At 36.5% G+C, this 12,582-nt stretch overlaps 1 protein-coding gene across 33 annotated transcripts in view; it reads left to right on the forward strand.

Moving 5' to 3' along the window:
- MAP2 (microtubule associated protein 2) overlaps positions 1-12,582 on the forward strand; it is a 284,984-nt gene that overhangs the window by 218,459 nt on the left and 53,943 nt on the right. For 11 of the 33 annotated variants that reach the window (XM_058532876.1, XM_058532885.1, XM_058532884.1 and 8 more), the window contains one exon: positions 3,462-3,494. The exons of the other annotated variants lie outside the window; for them this stretch is intronic. In XM_058532876.1, the coding sequence (XP_058388859.1) occupies positions 3,462-3,494 (33 nt within the window). The remainder of the gene's footprint in view (positions 1-3,461; positions 3,495-12,582) is intronic. 33 annotated transcript variants of the gene reach the window in all.

Here is a 12,582-nt window from a genome sequence, read left to right on the forward strand (position 1 = left end):
GAGAGTTTTCACTTTCACAGCAAACTTCTCTTTGGGAAAACAGACCCAAACTATAAATTCATGTAAAACATTTTTGAGGTCTGGAGGATCTCTGTAAAAGTTGAGAAGGAGGGATTGATAAACTAGTAAGGGGAATGAAAATAAATCAGAAAAACCCAGCTATTTTCAGGCGTATTGTTAGAGCCAAGAATTGGTCAACCTCTTCGTGATCAGGGGTTCCATATATAAAATATTGAAATTGCAATTTCGCTTTGAAAAAAAAAAAGCTACAAGTCTGTTAGAAAGTTTCCTTATATGTCAGGAAGAAAATAATATTCCTTTTCATATATTTTCACGGTAAATTGAATTTTCATTGCGATATTTTACTAAGCAAATTTCAGGGCCTTTTTATGCTACCTGATTTTCCATATCATCAAGAAGCCTCTTATATCTCTTCCACAGAATTGTGTTTTTCATACCAAATGAAGCTCTGTGTTTATAGACATAGTATATAGCATATGGTCCCAGCATCGTCTGCCTATCTGGGACCTGCCCTAAGCAAAATTATGAAGTAAGTAGCACTTGTCTTGAGTGTCTTTCGGTTTGCTTCTTGAATCCCATTTCTTCATTTTCTTCAGGTTCTCAACACTCACCTGCAAAGACCTCATGTGCCCAGGGTCCCACCTTCAACTCCACTGCAGAGCCCAGTCGCCTTGCCCCCTGTCAGCCCACCTACTAGATAGCATCCTGTTTTTATATTTTTCTCAACTCTCCTGCTCCATGAAAACCGATCTACCCTTCTCGCTCTGCCTGCTCCTACAATAGAACAGAGCTGTTACCATAATGAGTTACAGTTTTATGTTTTCTCGATATCATTTGCATTCTGATATGAAGCTTCAATGTCCTCAAATACAGAGTGAATACTTAATACTTGGCAGTTTGAAGTAGGATGTAGATGGCACCCACATATCTGAGTATTTCTAGAGGTCTGCTTGGTAACAATGAGACCCAGTACACAGAGAAGAGATGCAGATTGACATACGTAAGCAACATTGAAGCAGAATCATCAGTGTAAAATTTTATTTCCACAGATCTCTAAGGAGTATTTTCTAAAGTAGGATTTGTATGTTATTTGCAAATTTCTGAAGATAATTTTGAAGTTAGTCATTCTTGTTCATCTTACATAATGAACCTTTTGTATCTCTTGATTGGAGAGAAATTCATTTAATAATATTTTCCATGGGGTGCATTAATCAATGCAGAACACAAAAGAAGTCATCTTTATTCTGGAATAATTTTTGGCATGAAAAAATTTTAAAACTCTATTAAAGTCTTTGTTTTTTACTGTCATAATAGCACCCAAGTACAAATATAACATTGGACTTGACACTTATTTTCTTAGTTTAAAAAAGATGATCTTGCAGTCTCTTGATTTTGCTACTCAGAGGTCCTAGTAATAAGTCTTTAATTATCATCAATTTTACTTGTTTGGAATTTTTCCAAAGAAGGTATTCTTATATTGTGTTGTGGCTAAGCTTTTATTTAACAAAAATGATTAAAGAATAATAGAAAGATGGCTCAAAATTATATCTTTCTTCCCAATTTTCATTTTGTTTTTCACCATAGCATTTTAGTTTTCAGAATTTCATAATGTAATTAATTCCATTGTACCTTTCCCTATAGCATCATTGAAACATTACTCTCTTATTATATATATTCAGTTATAATCTGAGAATTATAAAGAATTACCATGTGCACTTATTAGTGACTTAAAGTCTGCCGAGTCCTTTCGGGACTGATATAAAGAGAATATTTGCAGACAATATTTTATATAGCTACAATGACAAAAATAAAATAGGCAGTCATGGAAGATGGATAGTCACTTATTTCAAGCATTTCTAGTTCATGAGAGAATTGCTAAGGAGAAGCACATAAAGCTGATGTTGTATTTGCACATTCATTCTTAGAAACGTGTTAGGACTGGTGGTTTAAGCAAAATATACTTACACAGAAGTCGTGTTGGTCTCTCTATGTGCTGATTGAACGTACCCTACGATGTATTGTGAACAAACCAATTTTCCCATCACTAGTTCCTAAATTCCGTATGCTCCAAGGTCACAAGGCCTCCAAAGATTTTCTTAAGTTATTATGCTGTGGATGAGATAGAAGGAGGAACAAAAGGTAGCTAAGCTGGTGATTTTTTACCATTTTGTTGTAGCAAACAGTTTCTCCTAGAAGAAATAGCCATGTGTATAGAGGTAACTAGTAAAGAATATTCCTGGTGTACGGAGAACTTGTATTTTAAAAGTTCATTCCAAAGACTTTTTTTGGAATCTAGAATATTTTTCCGTTTTTCATCATGTCCTCTGTCTCAGGGATTCCTAGGTTTGGCAACTATAGAAGCATTGATTTCCCAGTATGAAATCGTAGCCTTGCTCCTGGTGCCCAAGTCCTTTGAGGTACCCAAACACAGATGAACCTTTAAAAACATGGAGAACCCCTTATGTGTGTGAGTGCTGGCATGTGCGCACACACACACACACACCTGCTTATCTGCACACATATCACTACATTTTGTATTTTGTTTATCCCAGAGTTACTATTTCTTTTTTTTTTCAGCTTTTTTTTTTTTTTTGGTGAGGGAGATCAGCCCTGAGCTAACATCCGTGCTAATCCTCCTCTTTTTGCTGAGGAAGACCAGCTCTGAGCTAACATCTATTGCCAATCCTCCTCCTTTTTTTTTTTTTTCCCTTCCCCAAAGGCCCCGTAGATAGTTGCATGTCATAGTTGCATATCCTTCTAATTGCTGTATGTGGGACGCGGCCTCAGCATGGCCAGAGAGGCGGTGCGTCAGTGCACGCCCGGGATCTGAACTCGGGCCGCCAGTAACGGAGCATGTGCACTTAACCGCTAAGCCATGGGGCCGGCCCCCAGAGTTACTATTTCTAAGGGTGAATTTATTCAAGCTCTCTTAGTTTTACTGATATTTCATCTTCCCATTAATGTTATTAATAATGTCTCACGCTGCATTCCTTTGACACTGTGATGTGTTCAAGACCAGGCAGAAGATAATCCAATTTCTCACAAGTCTACAAGGAGTAGTACAATTGTAATGGTTTTGGCAAGATGCAGACCCGAGCATTTCAAAGCTCTAAAAGCATTATCAATTCCCCCAGTGCCTTACTGATTGTATTCAATTTATTGATATTAAAGCGATCTTAAAATTTTAGGGGGGGCAAATTCCCCAAGAAATTTCTCTTTCTCAAATTAACTTAAGATCAATAAAATATTACAACCTGACAATTAGTAAATGTTGAATGTATGGGCCACAAGCAGAAATATACGTATGCGCACATTACTACCTTGGAAACCCCCAACACTACCAGCAGCAAAAACCTTTAACTAGAATATGATAAGTATAAAGCTAGACCATATTCACTTATGATATTTCTTCTGCTTAAATGTGTTTTTTCTATTTCCAGCTGGACTCTTAAAATTAGAAACAAAATTTCCCAGTAGGTGCTATTTATGAGCTGTGCTTGCCTTTCTAATTACTTTTGACTCCATAATATAGAGCACCTAACCTGTGGTATCCTTCTGCTGATAACCATCTTAATTTACTACACTTTCTCCCTTTACTAAATTTAAATGCTAGGCCGATTTTGTTCAAGTCTAAAAGCTTCATTTGAATAGGTTAAGTTGTCAGTCTAAACAAATTGTGGATTTGAGCACATAGGTTGAGGTAGGAAAAAGAGTGAGAGAAATTCTCCTGTAATCCTACACTGTACTACCAGTCCTAGCCCAACCAGGTTGCAAATGCATTTCGGAAGAGGACCGTGTGGATGACTTTGGCTGGTTCAGCCAAGATCTGTGGCCATTACTAGAAAATCTTAAAAAATAAGAACGTGTCCTTCAGTGAGATCCCCACTTTCACGCACAATGTAAATGTAGGAACATCTTTAGGAAGATGTCTTACTGTTCTTTTTATCCCCCATGATGACTAAACATGTTTCATGGTCTTTAGTGGGTGTGATATCAAGATCTCTTAAATTTAAGTACCCATCAGAACCGAATTTGGTGCAATCATGATTCCACGTCCTAAATGCGTTTATCTCCATAAACTAACTTTACCACAAATGCATTTTTCTCCATAAAGTAAATTTATCCTTGTTTTAATCAGTACATCTTTAGAAGAAATCTTTGGAAGAAAAAGTTGGTAGGCAAAGATCTACAGCCGCAGTCTTGGCCAGGGTGACCCTTCGAGGTCAGTCGGAGTCTGACTAAGGATGGATGTGCCAACACGGGCCTCTTTAATAAATGCTGCTCAGGTGCCAGGGAAACAAACAAACGAAAACCCAACAATCCGCTCTTTTAATTTCCTTCACCACCAGTTGATTACAGGAAAGCGTGTCAGAGAGGCCATTTGCTCTCCAAATTCAGCAAGGAGTAGAAGCAAGGAACTTTTCTTCTTTGCCTGTTTTTATGAATTTATCCAGGGTATTTGTCTAGCAGAGTGCTTCCAACTGCACAGTGGTTTCCTTGTTGACTGCTTTCCATCAGCAGCAGCAATTAGCATCGGTTTCCTAGGCAACCATTTTGTACCCTACTGAGAAAAACCTTTTCTTGACAGGAGCATTCTGTCCAAAGTGGTTTTATTTTCCTTCTTTCACAAGTGTAAGGTAGGCTTACTTGTCATTTCTTTTAACACAGCATTATTATGCCAGTTGTTCTTAAAAGCAGAAACATTTACTGCCTTTTGTATTCCATATGGCTGAATTTATTGTCAGTGTCTCTTACTTCTCTCTTAACAACCTGGAAGAAATCAACAAAAATATGTTCTCAGGCATATGCCAACTTGCTTGGATTTTTCACTCACAGTCTCATTGTTGCCCCTATGAATGTTCAAGTAATCACAGCTGGTCCTGATGAAAACCTAAGGGGTACACATTCAAATCAAACCTCTGTGTATACCCACAATGTCATCCATTGCTCAGAAGTAAGTTGGAATTTTCAGAGCACTGAGAAAGTTTCAACTCCGTTGTTTTTGTTATAAATCAACCAAGCAGTAGTGATAGATTAATATAACAAAATAGCTAAACTAATAATATGTGCTAAAAACTGGGCCTGAGACTGTCCTATAAATTTTAATGTGATAAAATCCTGTGACCAGAAGAGCACAGCAGTGGTATAGCATGAATCAACATCATGGAAAAAAAAAGAGAGCTTCAACAGTTATAAATGCTGAATCGCATGGCACGATAATAGAGGAAAATTTATTTTGTCATTTTAGTTTAAATAATCAGTGGCATGAGCCTAGTATGTTGTCTGTTAGGCAGTGACAACATTCAGGCAAGGAAGTAGCTGCTGTGAAAAATGAGAGCATCATCTCAATTGTACAAAAAGATCTTTACCTACATTTTATCCATCAAATAATGATCATAGACTTAGATGATAACAAGACAGCAAGACTGACTAAAACAGTGGTATGTAATTTAAATAAGGACTTGATATATATATTGTTTCATTTAATTGTCACAGCACACCAAAAGATGAATACCACCTCTACTCCCTTTACAGATGGAGATTCTGAGGGTTAGGGAGATTGTTGCTTACTTGTGGCTAGTAAGAGATAAAGGCAGAATTTGATTCCAGGTTTTCTGACACCAGGACCTACTATTACGTAAAATATTTGTACTACACTGATATAAACCAAAGTGATATGCAAATGGAACAGTAACTTGCCTTCATGCGTTATTTTGCGTTTTTTCATCTGGAAAATATGTTATTGTGTGAATTCAATAATGTTGATGAATAATTGATCAAAATTGATAAATTTCCTCAATAATATTGATTGAGGAAATAAAAGTGTCTGGTGTATCAACTTGTTTAATAACCTTGTATCACAGTATGAGGTTTATTCATTACTTAGGTGAAATGTAAGTAGCTTAGCATGATATTTTGGGGTGTTATCAAGTAGGTTTCTGTGGATTAGAGCAGGTCTCAATTAGTTTCTTATACCTATTTACCTCCTGTATATGTTTCCACCAATTTATTTCCCCAGTACCAAAAAAATGTGTGTTATTTCTTTTCAGAATTCAGTGCATCTACCAGGGACTGCTTTGATACTCTTTTCTGAATACTGACCCCCCTCTCTGTTGCCCAGAATAAGTGTTCAAGACAGACTTCACTTTTTACCTTTAAGTGTTTACCTGTATAGTGATAATCTGTTACCACCAATAGCTCTGTTACCTGGGTTGTATCTTTAAACCTTTTATTTTGTGTCAGTCTGTAGTCAGTAACATTTTTTAAAGGTTATGAGATGAATTTGTTTTAAAGAAGTTGTTTTTAATGTTTTCTTTCCAGCTGATTTACAGGCAGATCCACTTATCAGATTAGTTCCAAATTGTCATTCATTTTGCTTCAGCATGACGTGACTTTAGAGCTGTATCATGAGATATTTTTGAATTACTGCTAGTGACAGTCTGATTACCATAATGACACTGCTGATAAAATAATAAGTTAACTTTTAAATAGTGGTTCTCAGTGCAATGTGACAGCTGCTGTTAGTTGGTTACGTTGAGAACCTGACATTAACAAAAGAGGGAATAAAATACATATCACACACCTTAACTAAGACAGTTTTTAAGATAAACTAAAAATGTCCACTTCCGGAAAACTTTAGATGTTAAAAGAAAGATAATTGAGCCTTTCAAAGTTTCAGATAATAGTAAGAAGTGTCATGTTGTCAGCTGTAAAGATTGTTGTTACCTTCAGTTATGTGTAATGAATAATAATTTCCCAATTTATGTGTAATCTAGATTCATCTTTAACCTTATGAACAACTAAGTCCTATTCATAGTTTTACACATGTAATGTTTGGAAAAAAATTTAAAAATTAGAAAGTAGGAAAGGGCATAAGGAGGTAGAAGATTAAGCAATGAAAATGAAAATGTAGTTGAATCTCTTACCCCAAAAGGAATTATTCATGTGGCTAATTGTCCTCGGAAGTAGACAGGGGTTATCATGCCTTTTGGAGCACTGTCTAGAAGACAGTTCTGAATCGGGACTTACTGGTGGGAATCCAGAGCAGATGGTAGCCCAGGACCTGCACAGCCAGGGAGGTGGATATGAAGCTGGGTAAGAAATAGCAGGGGCAGTATTTGCTTCCCTCTCGCTTTGTCTAGTAAAAAAAACAAAATTAAACGCTGCCCCTGGCACCAATGTATGTGATGGTGGATTAACTCTATTATCCAGTGCTCGTGATGATAGCCTAGTTGGGCTGGACCCTTGTGCACGTCGCTGTTGCTCCTTCTTTACAGTAGAAATACTCAGGTGGAGGACCCAGAAGAAAGTATGACTAGGGAAAATAAAGACACCTTGGCGAAGAACTATTTGAATGTCTTCTTTTTATTTGAGTTTCTGGTGTGCCGGGCCTGTTATTTAATTATATAATTGAGTCCCCACAACAACCTGTAAGACAGGTACTATTATTATTTTCATTTTATGGGTGAAGCATGGAAGCACAATCAGTTTGAGTAAATTTATGGGAGGAAATAACTAGAGAGTAGCAATGCTGGCATTTGTACCCTCATTCTCTGAATTAAAGTCTGTGCGACTTGCTCTAATGTACACTAAGAAAGACAGTAATCCCCTAGATAGATAGAAAGAGATGATGGATGGTTGGATGGATGGGTGGATGAATGAAGGGAGGCATTTAATAGATACTGTATTTGTAGAATGAATGAAGAAATTATATATAATCACACACACATTATCACTCCCATGTTTTCATTTTTATAGGTCTGATTTTGGGACTTTCTTTGTCTTCTGTGTTTGTTTGGCACGTTTACGTTAATATTCCCTAAACTTTACCCATACCCTCAGTGCATTTGCTCCTGTCCCAGAAGCCAGGCTCTCAGGGCGAGGCTCACCCAGGAGATCTACTGATTAGGTCTCCGCTGGGAGAAAGCCATCTCTCCTTGGGGGAAGCTGCCGTCTCTACGCTGATGACAGCCCTTGCTTCCCCAGAACAATCTTATGCTGTTTTCCTAAGTTCACTGAGCAATTAATATTAGAAAATGTGTTATTTCCTGTTTGAGAAGTTTTAACAATATTATTCTTCCAAAAAATTGAAGATAATATATCAGTAACTTGGCTCCCACACAGCCTGTTGGATTATTCTAAAATAGCATTTCTTAAAATCTGTTAAATTCTTTTAAAGAAAAAAAAATGATCAATTCTTCCAAGATTGAGTTAAATTATTTTCTTACAAATTTTGCTTAAATATATTCAAATATAAAATTAGCTTATTCATAAGCTCTTATTCAGCTATGAAACTCAAACGTGTGTAAGTTAATTTTCTCTGAAACAACAAAATCAATAAAATTCAAATGTTGTACTACTTCCTATCTAAAATAAATGATATTGTTTTGCTGAAACTAAGTTATTGATCACAAGAAATGTGGTAGCGGCTGATACAGTGCAGTTTATTTAGATCGGACATGTCAGTACTGACTGGAGACAAGCAGTGATTCAGTTTTCCTTCACTTGTCTCTATTTAGAATGTTTTGGAAGTCTGTCTGTATGGTGCACCACAGTGCCATTTGGGCTACACCTTGTGTGAATGCATCCTTTATTGTATTAGGTTCACCTCTGTTCTCTTCTCATTAGCCCACAACATATAAAATAATTCTCCACGGTGTCAAAATTATTCTAAATGCAATCGCAAACAAAAAGACTGAAATGATATAGTATAGCTCAGTTGTAATTTGTTCACATAAGCCAATAGATACTTATATTATTTTTATTGGGTTATTTTCCCAATTCAAATAAACTTAATTCATGTTAGGTACTCTCAGACCCTGGAAAATTCATCAATAGGTACACAAGAATCTGGGACCCCCGTTTAAGAGATATTGTTCTAAAATGCATCAGAAAGTTACAGAAGAATACAGTAAATATATAAATTGGGGGGTTTTAAGTTAGTAAATATAGTAACAAGCATAGATTATTTCTGAATTTGTATAAATATTATGAACAAGACCTTTCATGTTAATTTTTCATCCTTTGAAAACATTGTGTTAAGCATCCAGTCTGGGTAAAGATCAATGAGTGAAGCTTTGAGAATTGCAACAAAGACAGAAGAGTTCTTGACTTTGGGAATTTTACATAGTAGGGGAGATAAGGCATGTGTACCAGCACAGTTCCACGCAAAATGTACTAACTGCCATAGGGAAATACTAAATTTTGCGTAAGTGCCAACAGGGAGATGCAAGAATGATCCAGAAGACACTTGGTTCTGCATGTGTCCCAATTTCTGCAGTGCTGGCTTCTCTCCGTTACACACAAGTTTCCAGAAAATAATTTGTTAGCTACAAGTACTAAAAATCACTCTGTTGATTTTTAAATGTCTAAATTTCATTGAAAACTAGTATATACAAGTGGCAATTCTCAAAACCTAAAATATTTCCCTTTGTAATTTAAACTAAATTGAGAGTGCAAAGTGTATTGTGTAAAAACTTGCTCTATGAAAATTACTTGGCATATAAATATATGAAACAGATTTACTGGAGCCTTGCTTAGAAATGACAACTTTTTCAGAAATAATTTTTTTTTCTTTTGGTGAGAAAGATTCACCCTCAGTTAACATCTGTTGCCAGTCTTCCTCTTTTTTTTTTTTTTTCGCTTGAGGAAGATTCGCCCTGAGCTAACATCTGTGCCAGTCTTCCTCCATTTTGTATGTGGGCCACCGCCACAGCATGGCTGATGAGTGGAGGAGGTCCACGCCCGGGATCCAAACTGGCAAACCTGGGCCACTGAAGCAGAGTGCAGGAAGTTTGACCACTGGCCATGGGGCTGGACCCTGAGAAACAATTTTTTCTTTTTTTGCTGAGGAAGATTGTCCCTGAGCCAACATCTGTGCCCGTCTTCCTCCATTTTGTTATGTGGGAGCCACCACAGCACGCGTAGGTCCACGCCTGAGATCCGAACCTGCAAACTCAGGGCTGCTGAAGAGGAGCATGTGAACTTAACCCCTACGTCACTGGGCCAGCCCCCGCTGAGAAATAATTTCAAGTAGATTATCAGTATTTGCTCTTGTACTACATTTTATCCATCAAATAATGATCATAGACTTAGATGATAAGACAGCAAGACGGACTAAAACAGTGGTATGTAATTTAAATAAGCGCTTGATATGTATATTATTTCATTTAATTGTCACAGCACACCAAAAGATGAATACCACATCTACTCCCTTTACAGGTGGGGAATCTGAGGGTTAGAGAGATTGTCACTTACTTGTGACTAGTAAGAGATAAGGGCAGAATTTGATTCCAGGTTTTCTGACACCAGAACCTACTGTTACATAAAATATTTGTACTACACTGATATAAATCAAAGTGATATGCAAAGGGACAGTACTTGCCTTTATCCATTATTTTACCAGTTTTTTCATCCAGAAAATGTGTTATTGTGTAGATTCAATAATATTGGTCAATAATTGATCAAAATTGATCAATTTCATCAATAATATTGATAAAAAACGGTATTATTTTATTAGCATTTTTGTTCCATTTTAGTTTTTGAACAGAATTGTTCACAGTTATTCCAAGTAAATAAATAACATTAACAGTTACCAAAGCATCAAAAAGAATATTAACGGCTATGCCATTCACCGGGGAGGGCGATAGAGGAGAAGGAAGGGCTACCTGTCTTCGTGAAGCCAGGGTGCTGGTGGGGTTCCTCTGAACATTCCCTGAAGGGCTGGGCTCCTAAAGTGAGATTTTCAGTGGGAAAGAATACTGCAAAAAGGGCCATAGAAAATTGTATCCACTTTGAGACAGCTCTTAGATGTCTGCATTGCCTGATAATATTACAAAAAGTAGTTGCTCTTTGAATACTTGAAGTTTGAATTAGGACTCCAGCTTCCTAAAGTTACAGTTCAAACATAAAAGAAATGTTAAATCCCATTTAGCTTAGTTTTAGTATCTAAGGCATTTTACAATATCCTAATTATTTGAAAATTGATATCGTATGATATTTATAGTAATAATTGTGTCTGATTCATTATTTGAAAATTGCTATCCTAAGTATGACATTTGTAATAACAATGTCTGATTTTCCAGGGTAACTCTATTCGTCTTCTGTTTCCTCATCTGCAAAATGGGAGTAATAATAGTAAATAAATCATTGCAATGGTGAGGACAAACCCCTTAGTGTAATGTTTGGCACAGTGAGCACTATAACAGTTTAAGATACTGCTTCTGCTGCTGTGACTGCTGGTGCTCCAGATGGGAGTGTTTGCAGGCCTTCCCTTAAGACTACACATAGGTCATAGTGTCAGTTGGCTATGGAAAAAATTAGGAAGTCAAATATGTAAAGGCAAATATACTCAATCAGGTAATCCAGGTTTTAAAATTCAGATGAATTCTGTCCAAGTGGGTTGCTCACCCCCCAAAACCCTGACTCTTCAGCACTGTACTCTCTGTCGTCCAGGGTGGGGTGAGGAAGGCTTTCCAGGGGAGGCTGAATCTAAATGAACTGGGTAAAAACGGGCAGATCTCCTCCACCTGCTTGTGAGTGTGGAAATTCTGATCATGAGTCATGAACAAATTTCAATGAAGCATTTATTCTAAAATCTTACCTAAATTTGTGGGAACAAATCCTACCGCCCCACCCACATTGTCCAGTACAACTTGTTTCTATTAGGGCTGTAAGTGGGCTTATTTCCTGGTTTGGGAGGTGTTTTTATATAAAGATAATGAAAAGTTAGGTTCTGTAGAATTTATTTCTAATGTAGAACAATATTATTAATCTCAAAAGTCTTTTATTTTTAGTTGCTGACGTGTGGAACATCATTTCTTGACTATTTTTCTGAGGAGGTTACATAAAACTAGCATTGATATGCTCTGGTGGGTACCGTTTCAGGCCGAAAGCTGGTTATCTGGCCTCTCACAGACTGATCATTTTAATGACGAACCCCGCTTTTTTTAAATAAAACTATTGCACTAACTGGGTATATATCATATGGCCTTAACGATCTTTAAAACGTCTGCTCTCTAGAAAAGTAGTAGCTCTTTAGAAAGAGACCATCTGATATATCATTTCTGTGTGTTTCATTCAAATTTTATCTTCCCAGGTTTTTCTTAATCAGTCTTGTTCACACTGATCCCAGATAATGCTGTTTAATCACAAATTCACATTTTGAGGCATCTTCTTTAGGTTTTAAATCATGATATTTCTGCAAATCAGCATAGAAAATTATTTTAATGACTCTTTTCCAGCAAACTGTTAGAAAACCACAAAAAAAATTTTAAGTTAAATCGAAAATCTTTTCTTCTCTTTGAATTTGTTTTAGTAGGTATGGAAAATTACACTATTTCCGTTTGTATAAACAGCTTTTTAAAGATAAACTGCCAAAGAAATTAATTATTTTTCTGTCATTCTGTGTTTATTTTGCTTAGCTCCCAGAATGCAATTCCTTTTCTTTTCTCTTTTCTTTTCTTTTTTTCTTTTGGTTACAATATATGTATTTGTGTTTTATCTGCAGTTTAATAAATTCTGTTGTACTCTTTTGGGGGGAAGACAGAGAAAATGAATTCT

Source organism: Diceros bicornis, chromosome 37, assembly GCF_020826845.1.
Source record: "Diceros bicornis minor isolate mBicDic1 chromosome 37, mDicBic1.mat.cur, whole genome shotgun sequence".
NCBI classification, from domain to species: Eukaryota; Metazoa; Chordata; class Mammalia; order Perissodactyla; family Rhinocerotidae; genus Diceros; species Diceros bicornis.